We start from the raw sequence: 17,574 nt of genomic DNA on the forward strand, positions 1-17,574 counted from the left end.
TATGAAAACTTGAAGAAAAAAAACTATAAATTTGAAAGTCACACACAGATTCAGCTCATATACTATATCCACAGGAAAGGTCTAAGCGCTATGACCTTCTGTAGGAAATAGCTCGTCTGTGCACAGGTAGATTCTTGAGTATGGTGGAATGTCATATTTGTGCTAACATTTATCCTTTGCACGTAAATATAAGCGAATGTTTGTACGTTGCCAGTTATAGTCAATAGCATTTGCATACGTTCAGTCACTACAATAGCTTTATGAATGGAGAACAATACACACAACAACAACAAACACATTTGTCTAAATTTGCTTGATTTGATTGCCACTGGTTTTTAGCAATGCTGGTGGTTCAAGTGAAAATACTATTTTCGTCCATGCGAGACACATCCCTCCTTCTACACAGAGTATACGAACAATCACGAAATTACATTCTCCTCGTTCAATGCAGCTGCAAAACTTTCATCCTCTTATCACGATTATTTTCAAAGGAAAATAAGATCCATTCCGTTACCAATACAGCACAGGCCGTCCCTCGGAGATTGATAATCTTGGTAATAACACTTTTGTGATAGGCATCCACAAAATCGGAGAAAACACAAAACATGATTTTTGTTCTATAGATCACTTACACAACATATTAAATATTCGATCGACAGTCGGTATGATCCACGCGCATTACAGAACACTTTCACTGCACAACCACTTGATTCATTATACGCCTGTTAATTGTGTTTTTTCTTCCTTTTTGGTTTCAGCTAAATCATGCCATAGCGCAAAAAAAAACGAACAAATAGTACAAATCACGCGTTCTTACTTTCAAGCATCAATTATGCGCAAGCGCGTATCACTCAATTCTCGACACTACCGGGCCCGGATCTGATGAAACACATTGCCTACTCCGGTCCACGGAACTTTTCCCGTTGTACTTTCATACACATTTTTGTTACCAGTTAAAAATAGAGCTCCCTATTACGGGTTACTCAATGGCAATTCCGGAAAAACGCGCTTCAACTGCCCACCTTTCTTCTTACCTTACGCAAAATCGAAGTCAACAAGTTTCGTCGTTGTACGATTTATGATTCCCCGATTTCCGATTATCGACAATTGATCGTATTTTTAACGCTGGTCGCACTTCCGTTTTGTACTTCGAAGATTCGTCTAGATTAGCTTCCGTCTGCAAAAACCGGGCAACTTGCTTAGCGGATCTCTCGCGACTGATTCGATGTAACTGCGAGTAGCCAAGGATGAGCAAAAATCGTGTAGCGCATGCGCTTATGCAGTTGATAAGTAGCACTTCAAACTTTAAGTAGATGAATCTTCATTCAATCTTGGAGCAATGTAAGCTGTTTCCATCTATGTACACAATTAATTTGATAATCTGATGATTTAATTTCATTACCGTTAGAACTGAAATATTGTAAATTGTTTGAAAACCATGTGCAACTCATGTGCACTTGGTGTTTTTTTATCGTGGGTGTTGGCTTCCATGACTTCACCACATAGTTGCTTTTAAATATAGTTGCAAAGTCATCCTCTATATTACGCAAAGCCTCGTAGAAATCTAGCTTGAAAAAAGTTATAATATTATCAAAACTATACTGCAAAACCATGTGCGAGCAAGATATTCGAATGATAATTTGAACGATATGCGCGGTTTGTTTTGTTGTCAGTTTCTAAACTGCCAGGACTGTGAAGAGTCAAGAGATAATGTTGAAACGAGATGGGTTAATCGTGCTCTGCCATTTGTTTGAAACTAGTTTGACAAATTGCAATTTAGCTTAAAATCGGTTTGAGCCGGAGTGAAATTTCAATTTCACTACATTATAAACGTCTTCTGCTCAGCGGAGTGAGCTGTCAAACACCATGGTTCCCTCTCGCCTAGATATGCTTGATTTCATAATTGCCTAGTGATTTTCCTTGCAAATTGTTTAAGGAAAACAGCGCATAGTCTCTTGTGTTGGTGTTGAACGTACTCGTGTGTTGCGGAATATCCAGACAAAAGATAAATTACATCGTAATTAGTGCGGTTAAGTATAAGATTCCAACTAAATACATCGGAGTCCCATTTCAAAACAAACTACACACCACCGTAATCATTGATTACATCCAAGGTTGGTCTTGTTGCAATGAATTGCCATGGTCAATAAGCTGAATCACAGAGTAGTTACTTCGTTTGTTTTACAGAAACTACCCAGATTATAATGCTATAACCCACCGAAGTTAGATGGAGAAGCAACATAACAATGATCAATCTGCTGCAGATGCGGACTGTGGCGCCGACACTCTTACCGACAACTCGTATGTGTCCAGCTCGGGCAGTGATTCGGATGAAAGTAACACCAGCCTGCTTGAAAAAAACTCGATCCTTAGCGACAAGTTTATGCTGCCTAAAGATCTGTGCGAAAATGCCACTATTTTCCATGAATTCTTTTCACCGTCGCTATGGGATTCGCTGCCGCAAAATTGCCGGCAGCATTTGATCAAATTCCTACCTATATCTCCGGAAGACCGACCATTGGAGCCAACTAAGCTGGTGCATGACCTATTTGCACATAAATTGCATCGGTTTGGAACGGATCAAATGACCGTGTTCCAGCACAATCTAGCAGAAGGAAACTTCCGTTCGGACATTGCAAAATTGCGATGCAGTTTAGGAAAATCATTGCGGAAGGAGAGAAAAATGTTGGAGCTTCAAAGAATGGCACGGTTAGCCCAAAATGTGGTGCTATCTCGAGAAGCCACTCTACTGGCGGAACTACAAGCTAATGGAGGGAGCTTCATGCCCCCTGCTTTTCCTCCTAGGTTTGCGCCTTCTGGTTATCGCAATCGATGGGCTCGACAGCTTCACGGCACAAAGCAAATGGAAAAATGTCGTATAAATGCAAAAAAACGATATTTGCGAGAAATTTGTAGCGTCTCTGAATTAGCAGGTATACCGTTAAGTATCTCCGATGAGGAAGACTGTCTCGATGCAATACCCTCCGGACCTGTGCGCAAGCAACGTAGAATGTTCGGTGCTGTTCCGCACGTATCTAGCGACAATTCGCAATCCTTACATCGACACGGATCGGTTCACGGAAATAATGCTGCCTTTGGAGGCGGCCACAAACGAACATCGCACCCTAGTGGCACTAGCGGCATCGGTACCAATGTTTTCGATGGTACGAACTTTGTAACACCAAAATTATTTGTAGTAACGGACGAACACTACCAGAAACTGTTGCTACAGTACCGCAAGCGAAAGGTAGAGGAACCGAACCATCCGGAGCTTGACTTAGATGGAATGAAATTGAAAGATGTTGTGAGTCGTACACAACTGGCAGCTGGGTACAGAAGAATCTTACCATTACCAAAAGTGTACATGCCTGAAGCGATGATCGACGGATCTGTAGAAGATATTGAAAAAGGTAGATCTTTAAAATCGATCAAAGCAAGTCGAATGTCCTCCGATCAAGAGGATATGAAGTATATCCCAAATACGGCGATGATGAAAACGGACTCGGTGGTTGCGAAAGTAGAACCCTTCGAAAATGATGGTAAACTCATACCGAAAGTCGAACAAATATCATCCTCCACGTTTGACCTATCGAATGAGCAAACGGATATAAAGCTACCGGCAGCTGCGAAGTGTAAGCAAGAGGATATTGAAACACTGCTCCCAACGGTAACACCGGACCAGCCTGGCTTTGCAGATCAAAGTGATGAGAAAATCGTTGCATCCACAAAGAAACATCATACACCCCCGATGGTAAAACCCAGCAGCGAAATCGAGGGTGGCTCTGGACCAGTGATGGTGGATATATTAAATGGAAACGACACCCACGCATGTTTCCTATCTTTGGTCCGTGACCTTTTCTGCTCCAATCCGGACCATCGGTCAACAATGGGGGAGTTACAACTGAAGCTGGATGCATGGGCAAAGAGCACGACGGCAGCACGTAATAGCTGGTACGATGAATATCAGAACAACGGTGAATGGAACGTTACACTACAATCTGCGGTGCAATTTCTTACGGGAGATTTCCAACATCAGCCAGAAGATTTCGTTCCCTACATAGAGCATAAAGTCGCACTAAATATCCTCCAGTGGATTGGTGCCTCTCGGGACGGTGATTGTCGTCTCATGCCGCTGTGTGCATTTTGGCAGAGTCGCAAGATGGAAATGGAATTGACTTTCACGGGAAGGCACCCGAAAACGCCGACCATCGCAACAAATGTGCACGGAGCGGTCGTAACCCCGACCACTGGAAATACCGCTGGCAGTGCAACAGGATCGACGGCACTGGTATCTTCGGCAAAAGGTAAAAACAAGAACAGTATTACGAATACCAAGCTGCTGCTGCTCTCGTCAAACTCATCCTCGTCATCTTCCTCATCCCTGTCATCGATCTCATCAATGACAACCATCGGGGACGGAAGTCCCATGCTAGCCGAGGTTCCAACAGCAGGTTCGATGTCTTTGGGAGCACTATGCAGTAGCCATGTGGATGACGACGGATCAGTCAGTGAACGCTCTGTTTCACCTCCGCCTCCTCGTTTCCCCACCGATTGGGCTGTAAGGAAGGCGACCGATGAAGAGGTACGCAGTTTTCGTGAGCAAGAGAAACTGCGCTATGAAAATCCTCACATGGCCTTCACGTACAAACAGCACTCGTACGACAGTGTGGTGGGTCCGGTGAAAGGCATCTACACGCAGGTGCCGGGTATATCGAAAGCCCGCGGACACAGCATGCTTGTGGCAGATCGACCAAACTTCGTCACCATTCTCACGCTGGTTAGAGATGCAACGGCCCGCCTACCAAATGGTGAAGGCACTCGAGCGGACATCTGTGAACTTCTCAAATCGTCACAGTACATATCCCCTACCGCAACCGACCAAATTCTGCAGACTATCGTCAGCGGGGCTCTCGATCGGATGCACACCGAACATGATCCATGCGTAAAGTATGATGCCAAGCGTAAGATTTGGATCTACTTACACCGAAACCGCACGGAGGAGGAATTCGAACGCCTGCATCTTCAGTATCAAGGCTTCACCAAGCATAAAAAAACCGTTGTCAGGAAATCGACGAAATGTCACAAGGAAAATGCCTCACCTACATCGAAAATTGCGTCCGTGGAAAGTGCTCCCACGGACAGTTTAAGCTCAGTAGACATGGCCCACGAGCAGCCCGGAAGTGGGGACTTATCTAGTGGCGCAACAAGTCATTTAGAAATATCCAGTGCAACTAGTGGTAATGCTGTTGCGATAAAGACTCCCGTTGTTTCTGCACCCGTTGCATCGCCTTCCATCAAACCGGCTACATCTCTGCTGAAAAAACAACCATTGTCCGTACTTTCAAACGCAACACCCGATGAAATCTATTCTGCTGGAGGCACATTGACAAAGAAGGTAGTGCAGCCTGAACAGTCCAGGAGTCACACAGTTCAACAACAGCCACTGCTCGCATCAACGGAATCGCCAACAGAGCCGACAATGAATATAGTACCAAAAACAAGTGGATCTGTTACTATCATTACATCAACTGGCAGCAGCGTGAAGACGATAAAAATTCCGAAATCTTCTCTATCGTTGACAACCAAGCCAGCAAATGTTTATGGTCCGAGCAGTAACACCAACACCGTCAGCGGGGCGCAGATGGAGAACTCGTCACCATTAGAAAACGCGGTTCCTTCGTATTTAACGTTACCGCAAAAAAATGTGCTCGTATCAGCCTTTGTGTCCACTGCTAAGCCCACTCCGGAAACTGCCAGCATTGTTTCAACGGTCGGATTACGAAAAGCTCCCTCGATGCCGATCGTGCTACAATCGTCACCGGCCTCAACCCATTTACAGTCGTCTTCCAGTTTAGTGTCCAGTGCCACGGAGGTAGAGAAAAGAGTGCAACCCGGCAGTTCGGTACTATCCATTCGCCAATTGAACAACAACAGCACAGGAATAGTAGTTGCCTCGGGCCCAGCAAACGCGCCTGGTGCTGGCGTCCCTGACCAGTCGTCTCCGGGAGTATCGTCCCAAATGCTTCTCCAAACGAAAGCGTTGCAATTTCCCCTGAGCAATGCAACGATCGTAAGCTCGACCGGAGGAAACCCTGGGGTCAAAGTATCTTCCACTATGGTCGGTGTGGTAGCGCCGAGTCCCAAACCGATTTTCACTACGTCTACCGGGTCATCACACATCAAGACACTGCCGGCTTCCGGCGCTTCCATTCTTTCGCAAAGCACGCCTTCCGCTGTGGTCTCTACCGCCCTTACTACCGCAAACCTGCTACCGCAGCGAGTAGTGGTGAGCAGTAGCACTGCGTACACTCCAGCCAACAGTATGGCTGGATCGCCAAGCATTACGCTCAAGACTTCCGGTTTGGTGACTACCGTCAGTGGGTCGCAATCTACGGCGACAATCATTCCAACAAATGCCACCCACCGCGTGATACGACCAGCGACTAACCTCATCAGCACTATAACTCTGGCCAAGGGTCAGCAATCCGTGTTGACACCGGCCCAGCAGAAACAAATTTTGCAGAACTTACTCTGCCAGCAGCAGAAACAGCAAATTTTGACGGCCAAGAAAATCGGTCCAACCCAGGTAGTTACGTCATCAGCAGCCCCCGTTTCGGGTGAATCAAAGGCGGGAGAAACGACAAATCAGCCGGCGGCCACAGTGTCGCTGCTGCAAGAAAACCAAAGGTTAGCTGGAGCCGTTTCCACCTTCAAGCTTCAACACCACCCGAACGCAAATCAAACTATCCGAGCCTTGTCGCCCCAAATCGTTCGAATAACGCCTACCCGCGTGAGTGGGGTACCAGCTAGCGGGTCGGGATTGGCAAGCAACTCCGGCAGTGCCAACTCCACCACGACAATCGCCGTATCCTCGCCAATGTCGCCGATGTCGGCGGGGATGAAAATGATGAAAGTGCATCCGTCTGGTATCCTCACCTCAGCCGGTACTCACACCATGCTACCTGCTGCGACGGTGGCCACCGGTAATGTGGTAGCCGTCTCTGCAGCAGCAGCCGGATCAACGGCAATGATGCGCGTGCTCAAAACGGCCACTGGTACGACGACGGTGATTAAAACAGCGGGAGTACATGGTACCTCGCCAGTAACAACCCAGCTGTCCCCACAAACGCGCACCATCCATCAAGCCAAGCTGCGGAAGGACGGTTCTTCGCCGATCGTGTCGAAGGTGACGGTGACACCGAATGTTAGCACCGCCGGACAGCTGATACCGCTTGAAAGCTTGTTGCAGAAGCAGGGCATCACAACCACCACCAGTGCCAACTTGCCCGGTGGCGTTGTTGGAAATACCTTCTTGAAGATTGCCAGTACGGGCAAGGCGGGGCAACCGCAGTTTTTGCAATTTTCTACCAATACCACCAATGTCGCCACCGGTACTCAGGTTACTGCAAGTGTCTCACCGGTTACCTCAGTCAGCGGAGGTGGCCATCAATACGCGGTGCTGGCGCAGAACGCACGAAACATTATTTCCGTGACGCCCAGCACGGCCGGAACTACGAACCGCCCGGCAAATATGCCGATAACAATCGTCTCCTCGATGGCACAAGATGTTAACGGTAAGCGAGAAGTCGACTAATTTTCTACTATCATAGACCGATTTGTAATTAACACTAGAATATATTGTTTTGTAATCTTGGCCGAATACTTTTTAGCGGTCTTTTTGACCGCTCTTTTATGAATGCTATAATTTCGCCACATTTAAAAAGACAAAATAAGATTATGTTTGCGTTCGTGCTCTTACGATCATAACGATAAGCACGTTAACAGCGAATTGAATGTTTTAGAGCGTTCCAGTTCGGCAGTGCACCAGAGTGGATCGTTAGCAGTGCACGGGGTTCCTGAAATAGTTAGCGAAAAGTAAGGTTATCTTACGGCACGGCCGCATGGTGACGTCGAGCTGGAGCTCAAGTCAGATAAGTAATCGTGCTGTTTGAGTAATCAAGCGGATCACGAGTTTCGTGCGATCTGACAAACGGAAGGAAATATTCCTTTCGTGACGGCGGGTGAACATCCATAATTTGACTGCGCACTAGCGTTGTTGGTTAGCAATGCTCCTGGTCGCATGGTGGCAGTCAAAATGTGACACGTACAGAAAATCAGGACATATGGCCTTAGTAGCCGGTCCTTAACCAATAGAGGTCTATGTCTCCAGGTTATCCCCAGGAAGCTGGATTCAATAGCCGTACTGGAGTAAATTCTCGCCAAAGAAGAAGAATGTTTTAGAGTAATTTGGATTTTTTTTACTTGGCGTAACAACCGGCTTCGGCCATGCCAGCCCCATTGGGGGCAGACTAGCCTTATTCCCTTTCCCTACGTGGTTAGTCAGTCCTCTCGTACAGGGAAGGATCTAGTCTCTTTTGGGATTCGATGCTATAATTATCTAATTAACACGTTGCATAACAAGCGTTTTAGCACAATGTTTAGTACAATTTTTCAGATTAAAATTTGTTTATAATATTTGTTAAATCGATTGTTTTCGAAGGCCAAGCAAAAATTTAGCTTCCCAAAAAATTATATAAAATATTACAATAATTTTTATGTTGCATTTTCATTTATTTATGGGTCGAAAACTTTTAAGAACTAGAACTGCTGTCACCCATATTTGGGTGACGCGGTACGGAACGTGTTAAACCAAAACCAAAATTGTACTTTTGTATTCCTTTTCCTTTGCAGATGGTTTAAAATCACCTGCCTCTACCCACGTCTCCGGGAGTGCAGCGTTGACCAGTATCGGCGCAGTGTCCACCGTATCGGCAGCAACCTGCGCCACGGTGCTTCCACATGCCACGGGTACCGGTAAACTGCCTCAAGCCAACAAGATTAAGCTCTTTGCCTCGAATATCGCAAGCGCAAGTTCCGGCCAGCAGCAGGGCACCATCATAGGCCCGAAAACATCGATGACATCCACGGTGTTAAGTGGTTCCGGTGGTGAATTCCTGAATGCAAAAATAATAGGCGTACGGAACGTGGCTGCTACTAAAATGAAAGGTGGATCTTCACTAAGGTAGGTCACATTTATTCTTGGATACTTACCGCTTAAAATACTCACCATCGGACGTTTACTTGCAGTATAATGAATGCGGGAAATTTGAACATTGCACACATCGGTGGAAAGCCAATTATCATTGCAAACAGTTCATCGTTGTCTGCTAGTTCATCCCTTTCGGCCAATACGGCGACTGGTATTGTTACGAACAGCAATAGCAGTGCCGGAACCGGCAGCACTATGGTGCTCACATCGAATGCAAACTACAGTAATGTTCTGCAGATTGACCCTAGTGCAAAAGGAAAGGTACGGCATATGAAGATAGATTAGAAATGTTCACCCAATGTCAAACATGTTTCTTATATTCATTCCCCTGTTTTCATCCAGAATGTTATAAATGCATCTTCAGTGTCCAGCGGAGAAGGAGATGGCACCGCAGGCGCGAGTGGAACGAACGTGAGTCAAACCGGCCACATGCAGACGCAAACCCTTATGCTTGGGAATCAGCTGGTGAAGGTTCAAACCATACAGGCAGCAACGGCCGGAAAACTGACACACCAGAAGCACCATACCATTCTGTCCGATGGTAGCGCAGCACAGCGAGAAACTATTTCCGCGCCGAGTACTATTTTAACGACAGCTGGTGGATGCACCGTACTGCCTCAACAACCGCAGGCGGCACCACTTAGCATAAGTGGAAACGCCGCTACCGGCGCTATGCCCAATGCACCGAAGAGTATTTCCGTAAACAGTGCCGTTGCTGCGGGCGTCATGTCAAAGTCAATTGTAAAAATTCAACCCGGAAGCAGTACACCCAGCAATACTACTGCAAAGGTTTGTTTGAAGCGTAATCGTTTCCTACCAACACTGTGACACAACAGTATCAAATGTTACTAAAACTAACGGCCAATCTCTCTGCAAATTCTCAGATCATCGAAATGGGTCAAACAAAACCGACCGCGCCAAATTCTCAACGAGTTGTACTAGCTACATCCAGTGGCCATCTGCTAACTCAGCCGATAATACTACCCTCAGGATTCCAGAGCTCTGGTCCGATCAATATAAAACGCTTAAAAGTAATACCGGTCAGCAAGCAATGCAAAAAGTAACTCTGTACAGCTTTCCAAAGGAATTCCGAAATTTGTTGATGTACACTCCGCGTACACTTATTAGTGCATAGCATAGTTTAGTCCGTGTAATAAAATTAAAATTAACTTTAGGAAAATTGATGATGTCTCCAACAAATTGTTTCTTTTTCAATAAGTACTCTGATATGAGAAGAGTGGCCTGCACCTTTCACATACTCGAAGAAAACAAAAGTATCTTCTTCTTCTTTTTTATATGATCGTCCTCGTAGACGAACTCTCTGTCCCTTTGTCCCCATCCCGCATGTGCACCAATAAGGGCTAGGATGGGAGGGTTTCGGAAGGACAAAAATCTTTTACGGACGTTGTGCCACGCGACGATCCCCTGAAGGGCAAAGCGAATGTCGCCGAGAGGCTTCCAGAGACAACCTTTGGATCAACAGACCAAAGTTATCCCGCTCTCGACGATGGGCTCAAACGAGATACAATTGACATGGTTGCCCACCAATTGATTTACTTCCGTTTACTACCCCCTAAAAACCTTCCCGAAGCACTCGCTGAAAGCTCCCAGCATTTTCCCTGGCGTCTTAACTGGGTGTTGGAGGATGAACCTGCTCGGGTTGATGCCTCGCATGATTGCGTCGGTGAGAGAGGCTCCACTGCGCCGGTTGTGCTGCCACTAGCTGTGCGTTTGGAGTAGCGATGTCGGGCCTGGCTTCCTCCAGCTCATGCTCGGAGACTGCCTCGTGCACGCGTAGCATCGCCTCGTTTCTACGCTCGAGCACTTCCATGGTTTCTTCGTCGGACAGTCCTGTTCCGCAGCCGCGGGGTGCGTTGGAGAATGTTTCGATGTTCTCTGTTCCAGGGTGTATTCCAGTATCTTTTTCTTCTTGGCCTGGCAAAGTGCTCCAAGTCCGTATGCCGGTTTTACTGGCGGTTTCGTCAGCGGCATCCTTTTACCTCATTTTAAAAAGCCTACGGACTTGGTCGCCTAGTGCCATTCTAATGACGACTTGTACTTTTCTACGATTGCATTGAAGCAGGTTAAAAAGTAATATAAATTGATATAATATAATTGACTTTTTTTTTGCTTTCGGGCATGCAAACTCAATTCAGAAACTTACATAGTGCATTGGGTCAAGTAAAATTCTTTTTATTCGGTATTATTATCAGCTATGTTTATACCGGAAATACCACTCACATATAGGGACGTCTAAACGTTTTCACTACCGAGTTTGTTTTGAAGATGACATAAATATAACAGAGCGTTGCTAGATAAACTACTTTTTTTGCAAGTTCCTCATTCCGTTATAACATTGTCTATTGCTATCGTCTTATGCAACCCGAAACCCCTATCCTAATTGTTTTCGTCAATATACATTGGGGCTAGACGCGGATGGAGCTGGAAGATGGCGTGAGAAGAAAAATTAAATTAAATGATGAACGAAATATTCACAGTTCATTTTTCTTTCATACTTACGCCCAATAGATTCCTCGGCACGTAACCTTCGCTGCCGGTAGAATCGCGTGCCCACCACCATTCCCGCTCCGCTTCATCTCCCTTCCGTATGATGATTAGCTTATCATTGACATAAAAGCTCAACTCATCCGGTTGTTGAGATTCATACGAAAACACGGCGTACACCTCGCCCGTGTTTAGTATGCCCAGTTTTTCCTGTATACCTGTGCAAAAAAAAAAAAAAAAAGAAGTCCTAAGTTAGAACCATCCCATATGTGTTGGTTGAATTTTCTGCTCATACGTACTGTAAAGATATTCCGAGCACCCGTCGAAACCCTCCTCATCTTCTTCGCATTTTTCGGCCGGCGTTTCGTGGTCGGACAGCGTGGCCGCAAACAGACAGGCTCCAGACTCTACCAGGAATTTCACCATCGGCAAATTGTTGCAACTTGCCGCACAGTGAAGCGGTGTCCACCCGTCGGAATCTTGCGCATTTACATCGCAACCGAATTTCACCAGGAATCTAAAAGCAGAGGAATCGAAATTAATGTTCGGCTCCTGCATCGCATACGCAATTCGGACTGGAAAGACGATAATTACTTTACTATCTCAAAATGTCCCGCACAGATTGCGTTATGCAGTGCCGTTATGCCTTCATCGTTTGCAGCGCTTGGATTGGTCACCTGTTCCATAGAATGATATGAGATAACATAAACATTATTAAAAAAGTTAAAGTAAAAAGTGTTTTTTGACACCCCGTTTTCAAATCAGCTTCTAGTTGACCAAGGGACTTTTTTCCAAAAAAGGTACAGCCTTTTACTCACCAACTAGCAAATCCAGCAGTGTACTGTTATCGTCAAACGATGCAACCCTACTGTAAAACAAGTTGAATCATGGAGAATCACCAAACTTACAACTAAGAACTCGAAATGGGCTAAAACAGATAATTTGTAGCTTTCTAGGATATACCGCGTTTCACAGGAGACCTCGCAGAAGTATGTTTTTCGACCCTTCGGTTAGTAGTGTCTACACCATCTACCTATCCAATACAGATCATTGCGGTAGATCCTAGACTGCTATGAATTTTCTACTGTGGAATCTGTTTAGTGTTCCAAGAAGTAAGTTTTATGATTAACCACTTTACAGTGCTTTACAGTAGACCTGCATTCTTTGACGGTCCAAGAATCCGTTTGCATTTGCGTGAGTGGTGAGTGAAAGACTGTAACTCTGAAGAAAAATATTATTATTTATTTAGCACTAGCTGATTAACCCGATTTCATCCGGGTAGAAACAAATTTCAAACGGAAGAATGTTTTCATTCAGTATTTTGAGTTTGACAATCTTAAATTTTGCTATATGGTGAAAATGCTATTTAGTACTATTACCTTTAGTCGACGAAACCATGTTAATATACTGCCCATACTTGCATATGAGTCCCATTTGCAAAATCACCACATTGAGAAAATAACGATTGAACATTTTTACATTAGATAATGTTTTGCTGTTATTAATGATACAAAATCTATGATTGGTTTATCACTACTTTTGTATTGTAACATAAACATTTCGTTGAGAACAAAAATAAACCATATGGGGGACAGGACACTTTCGAAGGCGAAAAAATACTGGCATCACTATCCGCAAACCGAGCGTTTTTGGGGGCAGAATAGCGGTCGTGCACTACTGCTCGAAGAAGGTATTCTTGCAGACGAAAAATACCGTCTTCGGGCGCGGCACATTCTGTCGCGAGAACGTTTTGAGCTCGTTTGGAGCAGCGGTTTGATGAGCGAAAAAAAAAGCGCGTTTCTTACTCACGCTCTTTTGCACCACACCACGCTTTGGAGAGAGACTCAGAGGAGGAAGCTATGTAGGGTTCTGTTTTTCTACGGGTTCTAGATGTAGAGTTCTGTGATTCTATATTTAGACATGGTACTTCAGGTTTGTGAAAAGTTTCTAGCGGTAGCCGTTCTACCAGTAAGGCTACGGAACAGTTGCATGCGGCGCGCTCTAAGTTGTTTATAAAAGCAGTGGATCGTGCAATCACACTTTTTTCCTCAGCTTGTTTACATTTCTCTCACATTTCTATATTGCTCCATTTTTCCTCTCATAGCGTTTGGCGTAGCTTTCGGCAATTGTTTAAATCTTGAAAGCATGCATTTCGGCTCTAAGCGTGCGCGTGGATTCAAATATTTAATTACTCAGGGAATGTAAATTCATACAAAATTATAATATCGTAAAATGTTCAGTAATTTAGAATACTGTTTCAAAAATATTTGTTACCGGTTAAAATTTTTTTTATAATTTACCGTATGCGTGAAAATGTTTGCACGATCTTACTTATATAGTTCCTGTTTTCTCTGGGCATACACATCATTGGCTTTCTTAGCATCAACTTAATCCTTAACTCGTACCTAAATAGGTTGTGAACGAAAAACCACGTTTTACTTAGTTAAGGACTTGCATCATGACCAAGTAGCAGTGTATTCGCGATTTGTCTCATGCGCAACTATCTCAAAAACATATTGCCATAGGAATATCCCGGTGGATCGTGGAAAAGGTCTTGGACAGGGATAAGGTTAGATAACTTTCCACGAGGCTCCGCCCTATCCCTCGAAACGCACCCAAAACTAGAGGCCGGTACAGCTAATGTTCTGGTCGAAACATATATGGCCCCCATGCTGGATTCCGGGTTAGTCACAATGGCGTTTTATGAAGGTCAAGGCTTACTCTAAACGCCGCCCAAGTATGACTAGCCTCCGGTAAACCATAGCCTGCATTTTAAGGAACTGCAGTGTATTCCGCAAGCGCATGGAGAATGGTTTTTTCTAAATGGTGCAAACATTATCACGCATGCGGTATTTGTTTGATTATATCCAACTAATTTTGTTTGATTAAATCCCCAAATGCAGTTTAAGTTTTTGTTCCAAATGGTTTAAGCCCAGGGGCAGAATGCACCACGTTAATTATTGTTCAATTTGCTGTTCATTGTTCCAGGAATATGCAATTGATGAAAGTTATTTTATTTTCAATAGTTTTTAAGAATCTAATATGATGATACACAGTTGGCTTTTTACTTCCGCTCACGCCTTCGCGCCTCCTCTCCTTTCATTTTCGGGTAGGAGATGTTTCGGGCTACAATATTAATCAAAGTATTGAAAGCACATATAACAAGTAACTGATTTTAAGTTGGGGTTTGCAAAGAGCATTGATAAATATTCTTCTCAAAACAACGTAGAATCACGCTCGTGCAAGAAGTTCAATGCATCGAGTGATAGTTCTACAAAAGGACCACCAGATGACGCTACTGTTATGGCAAAATCAGGCAAATTCCAACAACAACGCTTCGTGTCCCATACAAAACTTCGGGAAACGTTCTCAAACGGTTCGGTTTGCGGATAGTGATATTAGTCCCATCCTATAGCATACTTTGTTTACCTAGCACGTCAAAACATTGATGTTCGGGTTTTCATTCCATACGGATGTTTGCACTTTCTTCTTCTTCTTCTTGGAGGTCGTTACGCCATTCATGCCCTTGGTCATGCATGCCCGTTAAGGGCTTACGAGACTTGTTTCCCTGTTGTACGTGGATAGTCAGTCCTCTCGTACCGGGGAGGGTCCGGTCTCGGTTGGGATTCAAACCAACGCCGTCGAGGTGGTGAGCCCCGGCGCTCGTGGGTCGATTTTCTAACCGGCGCTACCGCTCGGCTGTCGCGGACCCCCCACGTGTTTGCACTATAACAGTGCCTAATTCGTTAAAAACACTTGAATTACATCCATTTGATGTTTATTTTAATTACTTTATGTTACAAAATTGTTCAAGTTTCAATAACTATGACTTATACTTAATTTAAGCAAAGAAATCATATATGGGACTGTTATGCGGGTACTTTCAATATGGGACGCAGTCAATTTGGTGTTTTTTTCACATTTGCATGCACTAAATAGCCATTTTCGTTATTTTTTTTTTTAAATAGGCTGAGTGAGGGTATTTTGGCCCACTAGAAAGTAGACCAATTATTTCAATGATTTCAAATAAAAATGCCCCCTAACATTTTTTTTAGTGTTGAGGTCAATTTATTCTTGTTAAACACCAAATTTGGAGGCGATTGCATAAATATTTTTCGAGAAAATCGCTTAAAACTGCGAAGCTGTCTCTTTTTTAAAAAACCATGCCGTAGGCAGATAGTTCGCCCACCTTGAGATATAAGCAACCACTGCGTAAAAAATTCTAAAATAATGTTTTTCTATAGCTTTGAGTGTTATTAGGAATTATCAAAACGTTACTTGAATTTTTAGAGCACGAGAAATAATTTTAATTTCGATGCAAAAGTGGGCCAAAATAGATGCAAGGAAATCTGGTTTCGATTGAAACGAAATTTGTATGCGTTCTGACACTGACAGCTGGCTGTCAGAAATTGTCTAAACGAAAATCCGATGATCTTGCAAAAAAGTGGATATTAAAATATCGGATTAAACATTTTGTCTTACTTATTTAACAAAAGTAAGAGTTAATAGCACATTCTAAATTATTATAAAGATTATTAAAACCATAAAACACATAAAAAAGGCATTTTTCATGTGGGCCAAAACTGGAACACAGGTGGGCCAAAATAGAAGCAAAGCGGGCCAAAATAGCGACAAAAAGCGTGTTCGGAAATTGATAATTTTTCAGTGAAAATATCAAATAAACTCTACAATATGAATTTTAATGCATGCTTAGATAGTTACTCTACGTTATCATACCAAGTTTATCGTAATATGATCGGTACAATTAATGCAACGATTTATTTTGTGGTGACCCTTCCCTAAGTGGGCCAAAATGGGTACTTTTACCCTATATTGAAATTGAACGTTAGTCATGGAGCTAACTCAAAAGTGATAAAAAGTCAAATGGGACTCATTTGCGAATAGATTTTGCATAAAATTAATCAATTGAAGCAAGTATGAGAAAAACTGTGCCTAAACTTCAGTTGGGAAGGGGTGCCCGTGGCGCAGCGGTAGCGCGAGGAAACACAACGCCACAAGGTATATGATAGCAGGTGTACACCAAACTAGATTTAAGGGTAGTCAATTTTGTTTTTGTATTTTTTGTTTGTAGATGTGATCACTACCCGGCAAGCAAAGAGAGTGTACTTTCGTAGGCGAGGAGTACGTTACGGTATCCTGAAACGTGGGGAAGCGCGGTGAGGTGAGCAAAAGTTTGCCTACACGAGAGAGAATCGAAAGATGAGTTGAATTGTGCAGGAGAAATACAGATGAACAGCGTACTTTTGGCCGATCGGCGCGAGTAAAAAAACTGCCAAAGCAGGCTTTGCAGCGCAGTCTAATTTTCTAACTTGTGCAGTCAGTGAACTTACAGTTCGGTCGCGCGTTTTGAACAGTAAAAATTGTGATTTTGTGTAGTGTTTTCAGAAAAACGGACATATGGCCATCTCCAGGTTGGCTTACGAAGGCCCAGGACGTTGGATTCAAGAACCGTCCGGTAGTAAATCCTCGCGAAAGTGGTAGAAGAAAAAATAGAAGTGTTGGTGTCTTACCCCAGAGTGCTAGCAACAACACGGTTATATTTGTCTTTCCCAATATGTTTTTCCTATCCGATGTAATAAACGGATAAGAATTCAAAGCAAAACGTATCCTTTTGTTTTTTCGTCTACTGGTGTACCCAAAACAACGAAAGAAACCAGCGCGTAAAGCGCGAACCGGTAGAAAGAGCGTAAGCAAGCGAGAGAGCATTTCCAGAGAACACGCTGTAAAAGCTAACTCTAGCCCGAAAAAGTAGTACTATCGTAAGTTGGCACGGAAAGAGCATTTTCTCTCCCGTTTCTTTGCAAGCCGGGTAGCGAAAGGAGCCCGCTAGCGGAAGGAGCCCGCAAGCGAAAGGAGCCCGGGCGCTTTCTGCCAAAAACATGCTGCAGACACCGGCAGACTCCTTGCGCTCGCGGGCACCTTGCGCTCGCGGGCTCCTTGCGCTCACGGGCTCCTTACGCTCGCGCGCTCCTTACGCTCGCGCGCTCGTCGAATCGCAA

At 44.2% G+C, this 17,574-nt stretch overlaps 2 protein-coding genes across 2 annotated transcripts in view; one reads left to right on the forward strand and one right to left on the reverse strand.

The window, feature by feature from the left end:
- Window positions 1-1,995: 1,995 nt before the first annotated feature.
- On the forward strand, window positions 1,996-10,223 carry LOC131264441 (nuclear factor related to kappa-B-binding protein). Its single transcript, XM_058266743.1, has 6 exons — window positions 1,996-2,114; window positions 2,188-7,574; window positions 8,692-9,022; window positions 9,088-9,310; window positions 9,392-9,838; window positions 9,934-10,223. The coding sequence occupies exons 2-6, from the start codon at window positions 2,228-2,230 to the stop codon at window positions 10,111-10,113; spliced, it is 6,528 nt and encodes a 2,175-aa protein (XP_058122726.1). The 5' UTR covers window positions 1,996-2,114; window positions 2,188-2,227; the 3' UTR covers window positions 10,114-10,223.
- Window positions 10,224-11,223: 1,000 nt separating this feature from the next.
- Window positions 11,224-17,574, reverse strand: part of LOC131264442 (putative mediator of RNA polymerase II transcription subunit 26) — an 11,803-nt gene continuing 5,452 nt past the window's right edge. The window contains exons 7-10 of the mRNA XM_058266745.1: window positions 12,149-12,231; window positions 11,854-12,071; window positions 11,570-11,772; window positions 11,224-11,491 (exon numbers count right to left, since the gene is read on the reverse strand). Of these exons, the coding sequence (XP_058122728.1) occupies window positions 11,447-11,491; window positions 11,570-11,772; window positions 11,854-12,071; window positions 12,149-12,231 (549 nt within the window). The 3' untranslated portion in view covers window positions 11,224-11,446. The remainder of the gene's footprint in view (window positions 11,492-11,569; window positions 11,773-11,853; window positions 12,072-12,148; window positions 12,232-17,574) is intronic.

Source organism: Anopheles coustani, chromosome 2 (assembly GCF_943734705.1).
Source record: "Anopheles coustani chromosome 2, idAnoCousDA_361_x.2, whole genome shotgun sequence".
Classification (NCBI taxonomy): Eukaryota; Metazoa; Arthropoda; class Insecta; order Diptera; family Culicidae; genus Anopheles; species Anopheles coustani.